At 42.2% G+C, this 19,392-nt stretch overlaps 1 protein-coding gene across 1 annotated transcript in view; it reads left to right on the top strand.

The window, feature by feature from the left end:
• The window catches only part of LOC307238604 (retinal-specific phospholipid-transporting ATPase ABCA4-like), a gene marked incomplete at its 5' end in the record, with an annotated part of 42,735 nt that overhangs the window by 16,276 nt on the left and 7,067 nt on the right, over positions 1 to 19,392 (top strand). The window contains 28 exons of the mRNA XM_080011663.1: positions 800 to 1,021; positions 1,254 to 1,458; positions 2,201 to 2,293; positions 2,606 to 2,803; positions 3,101 to 3,281; positions 3,391 to 3,522; positions 4,036 to 4,175; positions 4,440 to 4,577; positions 5,050 to 5,231; positions 5,860 to 5,965; positions 6,447 to 6,652; positions 6,739 to 6,793; positions 7,102 to 7,161; positions 8,116 to 8,285; positions 8,940 to 9,064; positions 9,253 to 9,351; positions 9,918 to 10,199; positions 10,632 to 10,664; positions 10,862 to 10,967; positions 11,047 to 11,121; positions 11,757 to 11,926; positions 13,299 to 13,476; positions 14,595 to 14,710; positions 15,632 to 15,779; positions 16,667 to 16,790; positions 17,293 to 17,422; positions 17,945 to 18,065; positions 18,742 to 18,804. Of these exons, the coding sequence (XP_079867789.1) occupies positions 800 to 1,021; positions 1,254 to 1,458; positions 2,201 to 2,293; positions 2,606 to 2,803; positions 3,101 to 3,281; positions 3,391 to 3,522; positions 4,036 to 4,175; positions 4,440 to 4,577; positions 5,050 to 5,231; positions 5,860 to 5,965; positions 6,447 to 6,652; positions 6,739 to 6,793; positions 7,102 to 7,161; positions 8,116 to 8,285; positions 8,940 to 9,064; positions 9,253 to 9,351; positions 9,918 to 10,199; positions 10,632 to 10,664; positions 10,862 to 10,967; positions 11,047 to 11,121; positions 11,757 to 11,926; positions 13,299 to 13,476; positions 14,595 to 14,710; positions 15,632 to 15,779; positions 16,667 to 16,790; positions 17,293 to 17,422; positions 17,945 to 18,065; positions 18,742 to 18,804 (3,858 nt within the window). The remainder of the gene's footprint in view (positions 1 to 799; positions 1,022 to 1,253; positions 1,459 to 2,200; positions 2,294 to 2,605; positions 2,804 to 3,100; positions 3,282 to 3,390; positions 3,523 to 4,035; positions 4,176 to 4,439; positions 4,578 to 5,049; positions 5,232 to 5,859; positions 5,966 to 6,446; positions 6,653 to 6,738; positions 6,794 to 7,101; positions 7,162 to 8,115; positions 8,286 to 8,939; positions 9,065 to 9,252; positions 9,352 to 9,917; positions 10,200 to 10,631; positions 10,665 to 10,861; positions 10,968 to 11,046; positions 11,122 to 11,756; positions 11,927 to 13,298; positions 13,477 to 14,594; positions 14,711 to 15,631; positions 15,780 to 16,666; positions 16,791 to 17,292; positions 17,423 to 17,944; positions 18,066 to 18,741; positions 18,805 to 19,392) is intronic.

The raw sequence follows: 19,392 nt of genomic DNA, 5'->3' as shown, positions 1-19,392 counted from the left end.
TTGCTTCTACTGTTCTATATCAGTGATCAATTTTATATACGTTTGATAAAATTGTGACTCTCGAACCTAATCAAAAAATAATTGTGCCTATACTACAGTTAGAGAGATAACAGTGAAACCAGGATCAGGACAGTCATTATTCTACGTCCTATAATGGTGCTAAATGGTCTCGTAAATGAAATAACAGTGAAGTTTAACTATTAATCATTTTGCCCGTGTCCCCTTGGAACCTGGAGGGGTCCCAGGGGTCCTTCAGGAGGTCCTGAGACTGATTGAATTCAGCTAAATATCAAAATCATTTATATCCTACTTAATATCAAATCCTGTATAGGCTGCTATTTGGATCGATTTATAGTGTTTTGTGCAGCAAGTTGTCGTCGAACATGAAAAATCAATGGATAAAATGTAAACCTAAAGGATGTGGCTGATTGTTTTGGAGGTGAAAAGGTTTAGCTAAATAAGGAAAATATCTACTTGTCTTGTCCGCCTCTTGAGCTATTATTTTGTGTTCTATTACATTTGCATATACTAGTACTTTGTTCTAGTGAGGTTTGGTGCCTTACACTGCAGACCATTAACATTTAAAAAAAAAAAAAAGCTTAACACTCAGAGAAGATGGAGAATGAATGAAGAAGAAAAAAAAGTCAAGTAAAAGATCAATTAAACTTTTAAATATATATACAAACAGACAAAAATACAAAAGAAAATTCGAAAGAGAAATGTCAGATATATGAAGATATACTCTGCACAGGATAGTGAATAAAGGGAATAATGTAAAGTCCTCTTCTCTCGGCCGCAGGGAGGGAAGGTTTTGAACTACAGCAACCCCCTGCTGGTCTTCCTCTTCCTGCTGACCTTCACCGTGTCCACCATCATGCAGTGCTTCCTTATCAGCGTCTTCTTCAACAAGGCCAACCTGGCGGCCGCCTGCAGCGGCATCATCTACTTCACACTCTACCTGCCGCACATCCTCTGCTTCACCTGGCAGGACCGCATCACCAAGGAAGCCAAGATGGCCGCCGTACGTCCACGCACGCACACAGACACACACACACACACACACACGCGCGCGCACAGAGACACACACACACACACACACACACACACACCACACACACGCCCACAAACCAATTGATACTCTCATGTAGGACACTGATAATTTGCACAACATGGTTGAAGTGCTTGAATCACTCTCCATAGCCTTTCCATCATGGCCTCCTTCCTTCCTTCCTTCCTTCCTCCTCCTTCTCCAGAGCCTCCTGTCCCAGGTGGCATTTGGCTTCGGGACGGAGTACCTGTCCCGCTACGAGGAGCAGGGCCTGGGTCTGCAGTGGGACAACATTGGGAGCAGCCCCCTGCAGGGCGACTCCTACTCCTTCCTCACCTCCCTCCTCATGATGCTGCTGGACGCCCTGATCTACGCCGCCCTGGCCTGGTACCTGGACAACGTCTTCCCAGGTCGACCATCACAGTGACAATTTGATGAGTTGATAATGATAACCATTAATAAATAACTATAGTAATATATAAATGAATATATAAATGAATATATATATATATATATATATATATATATATATATATATATATATATATATATATATATATATATATATATTTGAGATTCAAGATATATATATATATATATATATATATATATATATATATAAAGCATATATATAGCATATGTATATATATATATATATATATAGCATATAAAACTAACTAACTATAACTATATGTAGATAACAGTATATGTTTAGAACTCTAAACATATACTGTATAGCTGTATATGTACATAACTGTATATATCTATATTGAATATACTTGTTTGTGTATTGCAATTTGACATTTTATTGTTTTTTTGTTTATATTTAGGTTTATATGTTTTGTTTATCATGAGGTTTATTGTATATTTCTTATTACTTTATTTAGAGGGTTATTTCTATTTATTATTATTATGATAATAATAATTATTATTAAGATTGTTAATATTGTTTTGATGTGAGCTGCTATAATATGCAATTTTCTCTAGGAGGGAATAAAGTCTATCCATCCATCTATCTATCTATCTATCTATCTATCTATCTATCTATCTATCTATCTATCTATCTATCTATCTATCTATCTATCTATCTATCTATCTATCTATCTATCTATCTATCTATCTATCTATCTATCTATCTATCTATCTGTGCAGGGGAATATGGGATCGGTCGGCCCTTCTACTTCCTGGTCCAGCCGTCCTTTTGGCAAAGTCCTGAACCATCAATCCCAGACCTGGGAGATCAAGGTGAGAACCAGTTGGTTCAAACATTCATGTTACATATAATTTATATAATACATATAATTTAACCGAGGAATATGTCTGCACTGTCTGGTTCAGTCGAGAAAAAAATCAGCTGTATAAGTTCAAAAACCCCCAAAATGGACAACCAAAGATAAAGTAAGAACAGGATTAAGCACTACCAACAGGGCTAAGGACTACGGCCACTTGTCACTGAGGAAAAAATCATAGTGTAGGTCCCCGTGAGACCACCATCAGTTTGTCCTCCTCCATCCCTCAATAAAACCTCCTGACCCCCTCAAGCTTCACCCCCTGCAGGTTCAGACAGACTGGGCTCCGAGGAGGTGGAGAAGGACGTGGAGGGCGCGGGCTCCCCGGAGATGTACAACTGCAACGGGTCGGTCAGCGGGAAGACCTGCAAGCACCAGGAGAAGAGGGAGAGGATGGAGAGAAAGAGGGAGCAGCTGAGACAGCAGGAGGAGGAGCCCGTCCAGGAGGAGGAGCCTAACGAGACGGGTACATGGGTCGGGGATTTTATGTGGATGTTTTTCGCGCCGTTTACGGACACATTCTGTGGTTATCGATGATTGCTGGTGGGAAATGAGATGACATGTTAGAGGGTCAGCTGTCATGTACAATTCAGCTGAATTTAGGGTCAGCCGGGTAATGATAAAGATGACCTGGTATGAGGATAAGATGATAAGAAGATATGATGAAAATAATGATAAAGAAGAGCAGATTTGTGTAATTATGGGAAGAACACAAATGTCTGCCCATCACTGTGTCGCTTCATGACGTCTCTCCTCCCTCCAGGTCCTCAGCTGTTCTTCGAGCCGGAGCCCGTTGGCCTGGTGATGGGGGTCCAAATCCAGGACCTGGTCAAGGTCTACAGCGGAAGCTCCCGTCCGGCCGTCAACGGCCTCAACATCACCTTCTACGAGGGCCAGATCACCTCCTTCCTGGGGCACAACGGGGCCGGCAAGACCACCACCCTGTGAGCTGACTGGACCACATGAAACCGGGATTCGTATCCGTTAACGCATTTCTTCGGAAATTTAAAAAACTCCCACTTTCTAATTAGACTTCATTATGTTCTTCACCAGGTCCATCCTGACGGGCCTGTACCCTCCCACCTCTGGAACAGCCTACATCAATGGACGAGACATCAGGACGGACATGGACATCATCCGTACCTCCATGGGCATGTGTCCTCAATACAACATCCTCTTCAAATAGTGAGTACTCACTCAGCTGCAGCCATTTCTTAGACGCTCATTCAAAATGTTGGTAAACCTCTTTAAAGCTCTACGCTTATTCATAAAAGATATGAATTTAATATCAAGGCTCTGCCATTACCATGGAAATAGCAGTCGGAAATGTTATATCAAATGTTATATTGTCTCCAACCTTGGCTTGACAATGGCTATCTGGAAAATGAATTGGTATGACCACCACCAAGGTATGGGCTGGAGCTATGAGAAGGTGTAAAGAGAGTGAAGGTTATAAACTGTATGTATAATATACATGCAGTGTATAGCAGGGTTAGCTGTTGAAGCTCCCATGGGTAGGTTCCCTATACAAACCTACCCATGGGAGCTTCAACAGCTATACCTGCATGTTCTTTCAAAGCGCACTGTTTCAAGTGTCTCCAATGGTGATGATGATGATGACCCAATGAGAGGTCCAGGCACGGAGCCCCCGCTAACCTCCAGGCCGTGACTCCTGTTCTTCCTTCATTGTTTCTCCAGCCTCACGGTGGAGGAGCACATCTTGTTCTACGGCCTGCTGAAAGGGCGCACCCAGGCGGAGGCCGAGATGGAGGTGGAGAACATGCTGAAGGACCTGGGGCTGCCGCACAAAAGGACGGAGCAGTCCCAGAACCTCTCTGGTAGGGGACGGACGTTTGGGTGGTTTTCGATGTGGGTGTGGCTCTCTGTGTCCGTCTCTGGGCTGAATTCCATCATACATCAGGATGACAGAGGGATAGAAACACTGACTTTACGAACCAGAAACAAACTGAATTCAGATGACAAACCTTTTAGTGGCGAGAACCGTGGCCAGGAACTTCAGAAAAGGCCGTACGGACAGAGAGCTGTAGAAGGTAGACATGGTGTGACGCTTCAACACTCACAAACTTAAAATATCTATGCAGGCGGCATGCAGAGGAAGCTATCCGTCGCCATGGCGTTTGTGGGCGGGTCCAGGATCGTGATCTTGGATGAACCCACTTCAGGGGTGGATCCCTACTCCCGTCGATCCATCTGGGACCTGCTGCTCAAGTACAGGACTGGTGAGAGACATTATCATCTGGGATTGGGTTCACCTGTTGGTCACTCTTCAACAGTCTCCATCGTTGCTTTATATCCTACACCCGAGGTTCACAACCCCCGGGCGGCAGACTGGCGCCAGGCCACGAAAAGGCAGGCGGGAATATTTTCAGACGCGATCTCCGCTCCGCGATAACGGGAGGCTTTCTTGAGAGAAATGTTTACTGCAACTAAGCGTAGTGTTGCTTATCATTCCATTGACGGTTGGTCCACATGTGGATGGAAAATTGTTTTTCTAGGCTTAGGTTAGAGAACAAGGAAATCTAAATGGTAATCCTGGTTAATCCATGTTAATCCAATCGCCCCAATGGCACCAATGGTCGTTGAGACCATTCGTGGCATTGGGTCCATTGGGTCCATTGGGGCCTTGAGACTTTGGTTCAATGTACAGTAGATGAACGTAAGCCATTGACCAAGTTGCCCTTGATCCTTCAGGCCGTACGGTGATCCTGTCCACGCACCACATGGACGAGGCCGACCTGCTGAGTGACCGGATTGCCATCATCTCCAAAGGTCAGCTCAACTGCTGCGGATCGCCGCTCTTCCTCAAGAACTGCTTCGGCGTCGGGTTCTACCTCACGCTGGTCCGCCGCATGAAGGACCTGAAGAGAAAGGAGGTGAGCAAGAGCCGTCGGAGATCACTATTGTATATCGTAATTAATGTGGTAATCCAGATGATTATTTTGTTAAGAAAAATACCATATTTGATATTGATCCCGTATTAATTTAGCTGGTCTATTATAAAAACCACCTCATGTGAGCAAGAAAATTCTAACCAATCAATCCAACAGAACAAATCGATCGATCAGAACAAATCAATCAAGGCATACTTTCAAGAAAAAAGGACAAAATCTTGCAATTTCAAATGGAATGCTGGGATTTATAATGTAATCCACCCAACAATCTTATGGATTACCACTTTAAAGTTAAAGTTTTTATTATAATATTGTCATCATTTGACACTTGTTATGTTATATACACTTATATACATAATGACATGTTCAAAATCTACTTTACCCTTTTTAATATAAAAACATTGTATTTTATATTTTATTAGGGTGTCATTTATATCAAAAAAAGGGAAATGCGATCACCTCAAATTATACCATGAAAATTGAGAAGATGATCACGATATGATATTTTGGCCATTTTGCTATTTGCTACAGTATATGTTTTATTATTCCTTCCTGTATAATTTCACATTGGTAAAACAAGTTCCTTCTCTCTTTCCTCTGTTTGTAACAGAACGACTGTGACTGTGAGTCTGACTGTTCCTGCGCTTGCTCCATCTGCACCAAGTACAAGGACCAGTCCCAGAACCAGTCCCAGCAGCTGGACCGAGCCCTGGACGGTGAGTGATCACGGAAGTGCACTGCTCTGTTCTGTTTCAATACATTTTTTAATACACCCAGATAAATATGGAAGTCCCATATCTCATTTTCACACCGTGACCTATTCCATGGCACCACTATAACCATTCAGATTTACGGTTAAATATGTTTTTCATCTTATTTTGGTTTTCCTATTTTTTTTCAATATGAGGGAGCAGAGACAAAATACAAAGATCCATTAGAGCAAATTGTGGGATGCATAATGGAACAACTCTAAGCAAAATATCCACTTCGAAATAAGAATAAATACATCTGAAAATGGTTGCTGGAGCGACTAAATAAAAACATCCTGGATCTACTTTTTCATCCTTTCATGGTCTTCACACCTCCCTTCATCACCAGGGAACGCGTAGAGCATCTCCAGCCTAATTCACAATGGCCTCTGCCCGAATTCATTTTTGTTATTCTTCCCTTCACACCCCCCTCCTTCTCCGCCACCAGGGGACGTGCCGAGCATCACCAACCTGATCCACCACCACGTCCCGGAGGCCAAGCTGATCGAGGCCATCGGCCAGGAGCTGACCTACCTGCTGCCCAGCAAGGGCTTCAAGCACCGGGCCTACGCCAGCCTGTTCAGGGAGCTGGAGGAGACGCTGGGCGACATGGGGCTCAGCAGCTTCGGCATCTCCGACACCTCGCTGGAGGAGGTAGGAGACGAGCTACACCCGCCGTGGCCTCACCGTTTGCTCATCTCAAAACGGAGGACCGAGAGAGGTGTTCCTTTTCGTTCCAGATCTTCATCAACGTCACAGCGGACGGAGAGGCGGCGAATGACGCCGCCACTCCCGGTAAATACCTCCACCGAAGTGAAGTTCATCCTCTGTTTCCTGTGTTTGGATGTCCTTGTCTTCTCTGCTACTTACGTTGTGTGTTTTTAGTTCTGTGCATGTCAGTTCTGTCTGCGCGGAGGTGGAGGATCCGGGTTCAGAAAGTAAAAAATTTAACTCCGGGATTTTGAGTCCACCATGTGTGATCTGCCGCTAGTCTCTACCTCTGCCCTCGTGTGGTGCTGATGTGTAGTCTGATGTCTATATTGTTTAAAAACCTCATAGTTTGGTCTGTATTGTGTTTGTAACCTGTTGACTTCCACCTCTAGAACAATGGATGTTACAGCAGAGGAAAGGTAGCAACAAAGGGGGTGCCGGGGTCAACAAAGGTCAGAATCAGAGGCCCAAAGAACTATTTCAAAATAAAAGCCTGCATGCTTTGCTCTTTACTTGCTGGGGCGGGATGAGTAAAAGTATCTGCAAGTGATTGCCGTGGATTGTTTTTATGTTGTTTGGTGTCACAAATGGGTGGTATTTTGCAATTTCACAATCAGTGTCAAGGTGGGTTTCAATTGCAGAAAGTCATTTGACTTCAATACCCGCTATGTTCTCCATTATTTTTACATGTCGACAAAACCCACCTGGTACTCCAAATAAGATAAAACAAATGCTAACAATTACTTGTAAACACTAACTTGAGTTATTTGCTTGTAGTTCATATGAATTGCCCTAATCAGTGTCAGGAACTATACTGACTTTAACTTAGTTGCTCATTAACAGTATTCACGCTTGCATTTCATACATCACTATTCACAACTGAAAGTACTTCTGAAGGTAACATCAGCGTCTTCTAATGCTGGAAATGTAAGCTTGCTCAATGGCAACTTGAGTGTGGGGGATTCAAACCGGTAGCTGTCCGGTCACAAGCTTGCGTCTCTGTCTTTAAAGGGATACTCCACCATTTGTCAAGCTCAGTGCGTCGCTGCTGTAGGGTTGCCAGATCAGTCAGCTGAGTTTTGTTGGTGGCAATATTCTGGCGCATGCAAGGTGTATCTGGCAACCCCCAACTGACTTGATGATGCATCAAAAAAACATTTGGAATGTAGCTGAATCTCAAACAACTAATGTCTCATTTTTACGTTTTTATTCAGAATTTTTTGTCCATCATAAAGACGCAAGATGTATCTCTTAAATTACTCTTGAATGTCAGAATCTGGGCGACATTGAAAAAAATATATAAAATAAAAGATTTCCCCCCAAAATACTGGAGAATCCCTTTAAGGCTAAAATTCGCCTCCAAGTGCTTTTAAAACGCTCATCGCTCTCTCCGCCAACGACACCAGAGGCCAACGGGACGCAGGCCAACGGGGGAACGCACGGGGCGTCGGACAGCGCCGAGGGACGGGGATCCCGTCAGGTGAAAGGCTGCAGACTGATCCTGAAGCAGTTCCACGCCCTGCTGGTGAAGAGGCTGCACCACGCCCTGCGCAGCCGCAAAGACTTCCTAGCTCAGGTACCAACCATGGACCAGTGTACAGGACCAGGTTTATGATGCTGCACATATTTGTCGTTTTAACGACATCTGTCGTCTTCTGAAACACCAAGGTTACTACATTCTGCATTATTTGACTTATTCATGAATGGATAACTACTACAAAATTCCGGAAACTACATTACAAAACCAATAATAATATAAGGCGCAGTGTGTAGAATTTACGGAACTGACTCGGTAGAAATGGAATACACTATTTATAAATATTTTTTAACTAGTATAACATCCCAAGAAAATAATAATCATGTTTTTGTCACTTTAAAATGAGCCGTTTTTATCATAATAGGGAGCGGGTCCCCTCCACGGAGGCCGCCATGTTGCTTCTACAGTAGCCTAGAATGCACAAACCAAACACTGGCTTTAGAGAGGGCCTTTGCAGTTTTTGCAAGTTTCGTGGCCACCGTCCCTTCCACGGAGGCCGCCATGGGCAGGGGTGCGGTCTGCAAATTTATTGTGAAACCATAAAACTGAGCGTGAGTGGACAGGGGTGTTTGATACGAATACATATGCGGGTCAAATTATAATTTTTTGAACGGAGGGGGGAACCATTAATGCACAAAGCGGACCTTTAAAATCATATAAATATGTAATTCGGAGTGTTTTGTGTGTCGTCAGTGTGTCCTCCCAGCCGGCTTCGTCCTGGTCGCCCTGGTCTTCACCATGATTGTCCCCCCATTCGGGGAGTACCCCAGTTTGACGCTCACGCCCTGGATGTACGGACAGCAGATCACCTTCCTCAGGTCCGACCTCGGGAAGAGCCACAAGATAAAAATAAAAAAAAACTATTGCAAACACATATATATAAAAAAAAAAAACAGTAGAGAAAAAGGTTTTTTAAATTATTTATTGTTTCTAATCACAAAATAATATAATCACAAAGTCATTCTCAAATTTGTTCAAGTTTTCTTTTTCTTTTGACCTTTTTAAGTAATGAGCGTCCGTTCGACCACAAGATGAAGCGCTTGGCGGACAGCCTGGTCAACTCCCCGGGGATGGGGACTCGCTGCATGGAGGGACAGCCTCTGGGGTGAGTGTCGCAAATCTGAAGATTCCAAGATCTTTGCATGCATGCAATTATCCTAAAATAAGAGTTACTGTTTGGGCAAGATGTTAAGGGACGTCTCTGTGGGTTTGGTGGTACAAGTAAAGTGCCTTTACCAACCGCTGTCATCCAAAGCAAAGTACAAGGACATTGGAAACAAATTATGGCCTTAATAAAATCATAATTTTCATATGCGTTCAGCGTGTTTCTAAATCACATCAAGGTCAGATTCAGAACCAGAAACACTTTATTCCCTGGGAGAAATGAATGTTTAGAAAAAACGTTTTTGCCTTTAACATTGCTGAATAAAGATGGATGAAGACATGGATGTTTATGTTCTTCATAATGTCATTGTTTTTTTTATAAATGAAGTTCAATACAACTTGCTTTTACTGTTATTAATATGGACAACATAGCAAATTGGTAAAATATGCATAAAACACTGTATATACAAAATCTGTAGATACAGCGTGTGAACGTTTTCCGAACCTGACAACAAAACAATAACTTTGACACGCCCGCGCTAATGACCCCTCCGCCCTCCTACCCAGCATGCCTTGCGGTAACGGCTCCTCAGAGTGGCTCTACCCAGAAGTCCCTCCGCTGGTGGCCAACCTCCTGCTGAGCCCGGAGTGGAGCCCTAGAAGCCCCTCTCCTTCCTGCCAGTGCAGCACGGACAGGAAGTTGACCATGATGCCACTGTGCCCGGCGGGGGCCGGGGGCCCGCCCCCTCCCCAGAGGAGCCAGGCCTCGGGGGACACCCTGATGGACCTGACAGAGAGGAACATCTCCGACTTCCTGGTTAAGACCTACCCTGGCCTCATCAGGACCAGGTGGGTGCCGCTCAGATTTAGGATGTCTCATGATAAATTACTTCAATGGACAATGGTTCAGGTTGTTGTGTTTGATCTGGATCAGGATGTGTTTATTTGTGTGTGAGCTTGTGTCAGTGTATTTGTGATTGAGTGTGTATGTTTGTTTGTGGTTTTTGTTTGTGTGTATTTCAATGTTTTATATATGTGTGTGTGCGTGTGTGTGTGTGTGTGTGTGTGTGTGTGCGTGTGCTTGTGTGTGTGTGTATGCGTGTGCTTGTGTGTGTGTGCACGTGTGTGTGGGCATTTGACTATGTGCATAGGAGATATGAATACAAAATATTTCGGAGGTCAACATAATTAAAATAACCAATCTAAAATTAGCTCTATAGTTAATTATGAAGAAAGCGTTTTCCGTAATTTAACTGTATTTATATGTCATTTTTCCTGCAGTTTGAAGAGCAAGTACTGGGTGAATGAACAAAGGTAAAGATTTGACACTACTACACACAGGTTAAGACTAAATTATCATTGGTTTGTAGTTTGTCTCCCTCTAGTGGCCATAGTGAGTCACACAAATTATATGATACAAATTTTTTATATCATATACAATCAATATCAGTATTCATTTTTAATATGTATAATATTATATTAAATTATATAAACCTTTGTTCTTTGCCCAGATATGGAGGTTTGTCAGTGGGAGGACAGCTCCCCATCCTGGACGTGGACCCCGCAGAGGTCCAGAGAGTTTTAAGGCAACTGGGACGGATGCTCAACATCACTGGGGTACGCGTTGTTTAACCAGATGGTAAAGTTTTGTTTGAGAATAGTAAAATAAAAGATAACTGATGTTGATTTTTAACAGGGTCACCATTCGCAAGGTGCTCTGGGACAGATTGGTCCTTTCCTCCGATACATGGAGAGTGAATTCAATGTCAAGGTGGGTGGATCAGACCGACACCAAAACCCTATTTCATAAATACCTCCAGTCTGTTATAACCTATTTAGTGCTTAATAGGTACAGTTATTGAAAGAGGGAATTAAAGTTTAAGCAGGGATTCCCAACATTTTTTCCTCAGAGAAGCCCTAAATCAACCTGACTCAATCTGAGACGTCCCTATTTTTAAGACCCAATACATTTTTTTCACATGTTTTTATTAGCAGTCAGTGGCTCTATTTTTCTATGTTGGTTTTATTTCATGGTAGAGAGAGCAAGGTTTATAGGGCAGACATTACATTGAGTCATGGATTGTGTTATAATTTGTATTTAAACTTAGCCTCATAGATTTTTGATGAAATATTCAGACATTCAGACCAGGTTGGGAAACACTGCTTAAGACCCTAACGGGAAACTGAAATTATTGTACTTCATTGGGCTTTTTTTCATGGCCATGTAGTTCAACCTACTCAGCTGAATCCAGAACTTTGTCATAGATTATCTTAAGCAGTTCACAGTATTCAACTCAACCACTCTTCCCATATTTGGTGTAGAAAAGGTTCCATATAACTGTTTTTTAAATTAATTAATTAATTAACTAATTTATTTATTTAATTATTTTCTTCTCATTCCACCAGGTTTGGTACAACAACAAGGGCTGGCACGCCATGGTGGCCTTCATGAACGTGGCCAACAACGCCATCCTGAGGGCCAACCTGCCCCGCAACGCCAACCCGATGGAGTACGGCATCACCGCCATCAACCACCCGCTCAACCTCACCAAGGAACAGCTCTCCGAGGTCACCGTGTAAGAGCCTGAAAAGACGCTGAAAGACACTGTTTCACTGTGTTTTTATTTATTTTGGAAGAAATTTTCCATTTTCCCGGACTGTGGTTTCATAAATGCACGAGAATTTCATTCGTTTGCTAAGTCCCTTGTGTTTGAGTCGTTAAAATCTAATTTAAAAAGCCGAGCGAAAAAGAAAATTCAGCCAACGATGAAGTCAAAGTTTTGTGAGCAGTGCAAAGGCCATAGGTTTATATTTTGAGAAGCTGTTATATTATGCTATTTTATTTTCAGGCTCCCGTCAGTTGTTAAACCCTCAGTGTGTTAAAAATGTTCCGTTAAATAAACTTTAACGTGTTTTGGAGGGTGTTCATATCGTAAATGTTTAGCGCTGAGACGCGATGGCATTGCTTCTTTTTTTTTCCCTAGAGGACTTTCAGACCAGGTATTACCTCATGGAGTTTGCAAAGAGGAATATTCCAGAATACTGAAGAATAGTAAGACAAAGTAAATACTAAGACCAGACCAAAGAGATACTAAGACCAAGAGACACTAAGACCAAGAGATACTAATACCATAGAGATACTAAGACCAGAACAAAAAAGATGCTAAGACAAAACCAAACAAATACTAAGACCAAGCGATACTGAGACCCAGAGATACTAAGACCAAGATATACCAAGACCAAGAGACACTAAGGCCAAGTGATACTAAGACCAAAGAGATACATAGATCAAGACATACTAAGACCAAAGAGATACTAAGACCAAGAGATACTAAAACCAAAGAGATAATAAGACCAAAAGATACTAAGACCAAGAGACACTAAGGCCAAGTGATACTAAGACCAAGAGATACTAAGACCAAGGGACGCTAAGGCCAAGTGATACTAAGGCCAAGTGATACTAAGAGCAAGAGACACTAAGATCCAGAGACACTAAGACCAAAAGATACTAAGACCAAGAGATACTAAAACCAGGAGATACTAAGATCAATAGATACTAAGACCAAGAGAAACTAAGACCAGGAGACATTAAGACCAAGAGATAATAAGACCAAGAGATACTAAGACCAAGAGACATTCAGACCAAGAGATACTAAGATTAAAAGATACTAAGACCAAGAGATACTCAGACCAAGAGATACTAAGACCAAGAAACATTAAGACCAAGAGATACAAAGACAAAGAGACACTAAGACCAAAGAGATCCTAAGATCAAGAAGTACTAAGACCAAGAGATAAGATCCAATCCAGAGGTTTCACTGTTTTACACAGGATGGCTTATTGACCTGAAGGTCTTGATCCAATATATATATGCATATTTATATATACATCTCTACCCTGAAAATCTGACCTGAATTATTAACTTATTGACCAAACCTCCTCCTCCAGGTTGACCACCTCAGTGGACGCGGTGGTGGCCATCTGCGTGATCTTCGCCATGTCCTTCATCCCGGCCAGCTTCGTCCTCTACCTCATCCAGGAGCGAGCCACCAAGGCCAAGCACCTGCAGTTTGTTAGCGGAGTCAGCCCCCTGGTCTACTGGGTGGCCAACTTTTTCTGGGACATGGTGAGGTTGGAGCCAGGGTGGAGTCCACTTATACAATATACATTTCATTCGATTTATGTCTCAATAATGTCTTTATATGTTTCATATTAGTGTTTTTCTTTTATATATATATTTTTCTGGGAACCCACCTTTTTTTTAAATGACAAACCATTGCGACCGGATGAACATCTGGCCTTATCTATAAACTGTGACCAGAGCCAATTTGTGTGTAAATTAATATTTCAGAAAACATTTTGGGGGACATTTTTTCATTGAGATATCCATATTGTACCTTGATTAGGTAAACCAACCAGTTTTAAGACATTGTAAATATTTGATAAATCACAAATGCGTTTTATGCATGTGTTGAATTACTATTTATGTATTTAACATATATGTTGATAACTGAGGCTTCGGGAAGAGTTTAAAGGCCACCCCATTTTTTAAATTTCTTTGATTACCAGTAAGATAAATAATTCCTCTCTCATATTAACAGATTTCAGGTGACTTTTAATTAACAGCCTGCCCGTTGGGAAAGACTATTGGTATTTTTATATGTGAGGGGAAAAAACCATCTCCGGAGTTTATTGGAAGAGCCGCAAAGACCCCATAAAACCCCTTTCGAGAAGGAATGAGAGATCCATGACTGGCTGCCACTGCACATTACGTCTTTCGGAGGTCACGCTTTCTGCAGTGGGTTCTTCACTTTAGGGCCCATTCTGCTCACTGTCAATGTGGAGTTTAGAATTTTAATTTTACGGTCTTGAGCGGATGGAAGCTCTTTTCAGTTAAAGGCAAAATCACAGCTCTGGTAAATTACGGATGAATGCCGAAAAGCATGTAAAAATGCATCCGGTGATGCATTAGGCACAAATTGGCTCTCCCTTGTGTTGTTTGGTCTGAACCTTTGATGCAACGACTGAAAAGGTCTATTTTTATACTTTGAAGGATCCGTAAGTGTTTTGAAGCTATGGGCCTCGTATTCGTGTATCCTCAGCGATAACATTCAGATGGCGGCAGTGTGATTCACCATTGCATCGTTTTGCGGCTCTGTGCCTTCCGACCTGCGTAATTCTGAGCGGTGATTAGTATTTTTTCTCCATCCATTATTGCATAAAATTGTTTTCCCTTTCCCTCAGATAAACTACTCTCTCAGCGCTGCGATGGTGGTCGGCATTTTCATGGCTTTCAACAAAAAATGCTATACGTCACCGACCAACCTGCCGGCACTGATAGCACTGCTACTGTTGTACGGGTACGTTTTTAGTCGTTGTTTGTATGTTTTGGTTTTGTACAACATAGTTATACAGTATATATTTATATATATATATATATATATACAGTTTATGGCACAATGGAGAAAACAACCACAATAAAACATGAAAATAAGGATACTGTTTGTGAAAGAAGGAGACTTAAAGCTGGTAATCCATTATAAAGTCCTTGTCGGGTGGATTACACACTAAGTCCAGGAATTCCATTCGAAACCGCAGGGTTTTTTTTTCGACATCCGGGTTTGCCATTGTCTTTGCTCTGAGACGTCACTTTCTTTTCTCGAAGGTGAACCTTCTTTTGATCGATTGAGTTGTTTTGGGTTTTATTTTTCTTGCCGTGCCCGATCTTTGCGCTCTTGCCAGGAAAGGGGTACCCCGCCACCGAACAGTGGAAGCAGAAAATAGAGGAGAATGTGCATCAAGCAAATACTTTGAATGGCTGTTTCTTATGAAGTGGCAGCTAAATAAAGTATCGTAGGGATTACCACTTTAACGATGTTAGATATAGTAAATGAATACACCACGGATCGGAAAACATCGATTAAATTGGAACTCTCTCAAAGAGGCGGAAAATGTAATGACAAAAACATCACATTACGATGATATAAATAATGGAAAGGCAACTACTGGCAATAATTTTGATATTCTGCCAACTTTTGATATTCTTATTAATCATTAAATATGAATATGTAGTGGTGCTAAAATGTAGTTATTTAGCTGTTAGGTTATTTGGAATCGGGGAACCTTTATATCATAAGATAAAAATGGGACGCAATTGAAAGGCAATCAAAATAAAATAAATTAAAAGACCCAAAAAACCCCCCCCAATACTTAATGTATAAATGATAAATATCTAAATTAATAAATTAATCTATCTTAATTTGACCGTCCCCCCCCTCCAGCTGGTCGGTGACGCCCATGATGTATCCCATGTCCTACGTGTTCAGCGTCCCCAGCACGGCCTACGTCGCGCTGTCCTGCATCAACCTCTTCATCGGCATCAACAGCAGTGCCATCACCTTCATCCTCGAGCTGTTCGAGAACAACCGGGTACATTTAATTTTAAAATGAACCCCGTGATACAGACAGTGACATCTCACGGAGAAATGGTGTTTAAATCTCTATGAACTCCAAACCAGTGGTTCTCAACTGGTGGCTCTCGGCCCCAAAACCGGGTCGCTGGTCCATTTCTAGTGGACTGCGAGTGTATATGTCCACTCCAATCTTAAATCATTGTTGTTATTGTTACACAGTCGATATGGTTATGGCCATTTTGTTGTTGAGAGGAGGTTTTTACACTCACATTGCATAGATTGACATCCTAAATAGACGTCACATCAACATTATGCCATGTTTGCAAACATGTAATGTAGCTTTGATGGCACCAAAAAACAACTTCAGATAAGGAAAACAACTATACATGCCACTGTGTCCGTCTAAATATGTGCATTTCATAATCAACTCTGATCCTATGCACTTTTTATGAATGATGCCCAGTGAGTTGTTTCCATTTATCTAATTCATTCATCTCGGTATTAGTTCAAGCATTTTGGGATAAAGTGTAACCAAACATGTTATTGGATTGTCCCATGGGAAGAATTTTACTTTATTAAAGAGAGGAAAAGATGTCCAAGTGTCCTAGTTGAAGGCGAAAGGCTGATATAAATGTAAATTATATAAATAAGTAAAATAAGTAAAAACTGTAAAAAAAAACCAGTGAGTTTAAATGTTAAAAATGGACCAGCGTCCCTTTCGTGAGGGAGAGTCACACTAGTAATAACTGGCACTTCGCTATGTAATATACAAATCATGTATGCTGTATACTGAAGTATTGAAAGTTCAAACTAATTTTGATGTCTTAAAGTGACAACGTCCAAATATTATTATGTTGTTGAGGTTATTGTTATTTGTGTAAACATGCTCCGGCCTCCCACCAGTCTCTGCTGAAGTTTAACGAGTGGCTGAAGTGGGGTCTTCTGGTGTTCCCACACTTCTGCCTGGGACGAGGCCTCATCGACATGGCCATGAACCAGGCTGTCACCGACGTCTACGCCAGATTTGGTAAAAGGAGTTTTCCATTCTAAATCTGTTCCCTTAGAGCGAGCTATAATGGCCGTCGTTTTGTCAGTTTGTTATTTCTTGTTATGAACTCCAGGATTTATCTCGATAAGAAACCTGATCCCTGTGTTGGACTGGAGATTCTCGGTCCTGCCGAAATTCCTTCACAATGACGGGGTTTTTGAATTGGCTTCATTTCTCACTGACCTGTAAAGTTATGGAACGAAAAACATAATTTGGAGAACTTTTCCAGGGTTTCCATGTTGTGAGGCCTGTTGAATATCATAACACCATATTCTTTTCATTAAGTCATTGACATAATGAAATTACATCATAGCTTTGAAAATGTGGAAACTTAACCTTAATATCCACCCTTAATATCAAACTGACTGAAGAAGGCATTTTGGATTTGAGAACATAGTCAATTTGTTTTTGCTTCCATCACTTCTCTTATCTTATCTTATCTTATCTTATCTTATCTTATTGCCTGGCCCTGGGCTTCCAGGGGAGGAGTACACGATGGACCCGTTCCGATGGGATTTTCTGGGGAAGAACGTGGTGTTCATGGCCGTGGAGGGCTTCGTCTACTTCCTGTTGAATCTCCTCATTCAGTATCGCTTCTTCTTGGACCACTGGTAAGAGTCTACCAACTCTTCAAGGGAGCTGTCGCCTCACCTTGGTGGTTATGGTGCCCCGAAACAGTCGCTCCCAAGCTGGGGTGCCAGACACCCACCAGGGGGCACCAGAGACCGGGTGCGAGGTTCTTGGACGATTTGAGGCACACGTTTCCTAATAGTCAAATATTGGTCCAAAAGCCACATAAGTGTTATTTCAAATATAAATTGTAACAAAATCCATTATTATATGGTGCAATGTATGGAAATCCATGGAAATCCTAAATAGAACCAATTCATTGATTTATATTGATTTAGGTTTGATTTAGGGAGTCTCTGCGGAAAAATAAAGTTTGGGAACCCCTGCCCTAAACTACTAATCCCTCCAAAACAATGATGTAAACCGACACCTATCAAGCTGATAGGTGGGGGAGATGCCTCTCGCCTTTTGGAGTTTCATCATTGTGGGCGAACCTGGTGCATTTTTGCCCTGCAACGTTCCCCAAATTGCCCCTCAGACAGCTTTTCTCGTGGCTCCCTCAGGCTGTCGGACCTGAAGGGGCCCGTGATCAGAGACGAAGACGACGACGTGGCGGCGGAGAGGCAGAGGATCTACGAAGGAGGCAGCAAGTCGGACATCTTGCAGGTCAAGGACCTCTCCAAGGTGAGGGCCGCCGCCTCGACAAAGGTCCGTCCGCCCTCGCCCCCTACTTGCTTTCTGGTGCACTCGCTCGACGCCATCTTTTAATGGTCCGAGCTCTGTCCCAAACTGCAATTTTCACGTGAAGCGGAGAATGCCTGAAGTGCCGACCAAAGCACTGAGGATTCATTGGTTAGTGACCTGGCAAAATGGTTTGACCCCAATGTCCCGGCATCTATTTCGACAACAAAGCTGCAACTGACAGAAACCTGAGGAGTTTGTTCTTCCAGAGAACAAAGGAGAAGGACTTTCCAATAACGCATCGCCTTAATTGTATATTTGGTATTTTAGACCCAACGTCTGAAAAACACCAATGCCCCCACCATTCTGAAGTTCAGAGGTCTAAAAGTTGGACTTTTCCTCTTGTTGTTCTGAACATTTGGGTTGGATCCCTTTGCTTTTTGTCAGCCTAGTCATGGAATACGTTGTTCCTCATATAATACACCTATCAAATCTCCATTGTATTTACCTGTCTTTAACGCTCTCATACAGCATATTTAACCAGTGTTTAGCCCTTTTCTTCCTTTGTTACCATTTCACTTGCTTGAAGTTCAGTATCTATAAGGAGGCTTTCCAACTCTGTGTTTTAGAGAGCGCAATACAAATAAACTGCTCCATGTCTCTCTGTTCTGGTGCACAGACCTACGTTGGCAGGCGGAGGGCAGCGGTGGACCGGATTTGTGTTGGTGTTCCTGCAGGAGAGGTGAACAGCAAATCCAGAGTCCCAAAACCAGAATTTGCAAATGCCTTCAAATACGAGCTTTTAGCAATGCGCACCAGCTATCATTGTTCATAGTCATGATAGCCACTCACCTGAGCATCCCATGAACCAAGGGTGGCAGACTAAGCCGTGGCGGAGGACACGCCCAACAACAGCAACAACAACAACAACAACAACAAATAAGAAATACAATCGACACACTTTATCCGCCTATAATAAACTGCCAAAATTAGGATACACAAAAATATGACATTTAAACATTTAAACTTTGCCAACAAAAAGTGAAAGCCTCATAAAAATGAGTTGTGAATATATATGTTTAAAAAAAAGCATTAAAAATGTAAAAGAAAATCAGCTTTATTGCTGTGGACCCCCTTGGAATTCCTTCCCGACCCCTCAGGGGCAGCGGACGCCAGTTTGGGAACCCCTGCCATAAACCCTGTAATCCAGATAAGGAGTATCTTTGATTTGACAATTTGAGCTTCTGTCTGATTCGGCTGCTGGTGTTTGCTCACCTTCTCTGTTAATATCCCAAAAGACTCGGAAGTCAAAGTCACAGAACTTTTTCCT

The sequence above is a fragment of the Zeus faber genome (genome assembly GCF_960531495.2).
Source record: "Zeus faber genome assembly, chromosome: 12".
Taxonomy (NCBI): Eukaryota; Metazoa; Chordata; class Actinopteri; order Zeiformes; family Zeidae; genus Zeus; species Zeus faber.
This window is presented reverse-complemented; position numbering and strand designations above follow the sequence as displayed.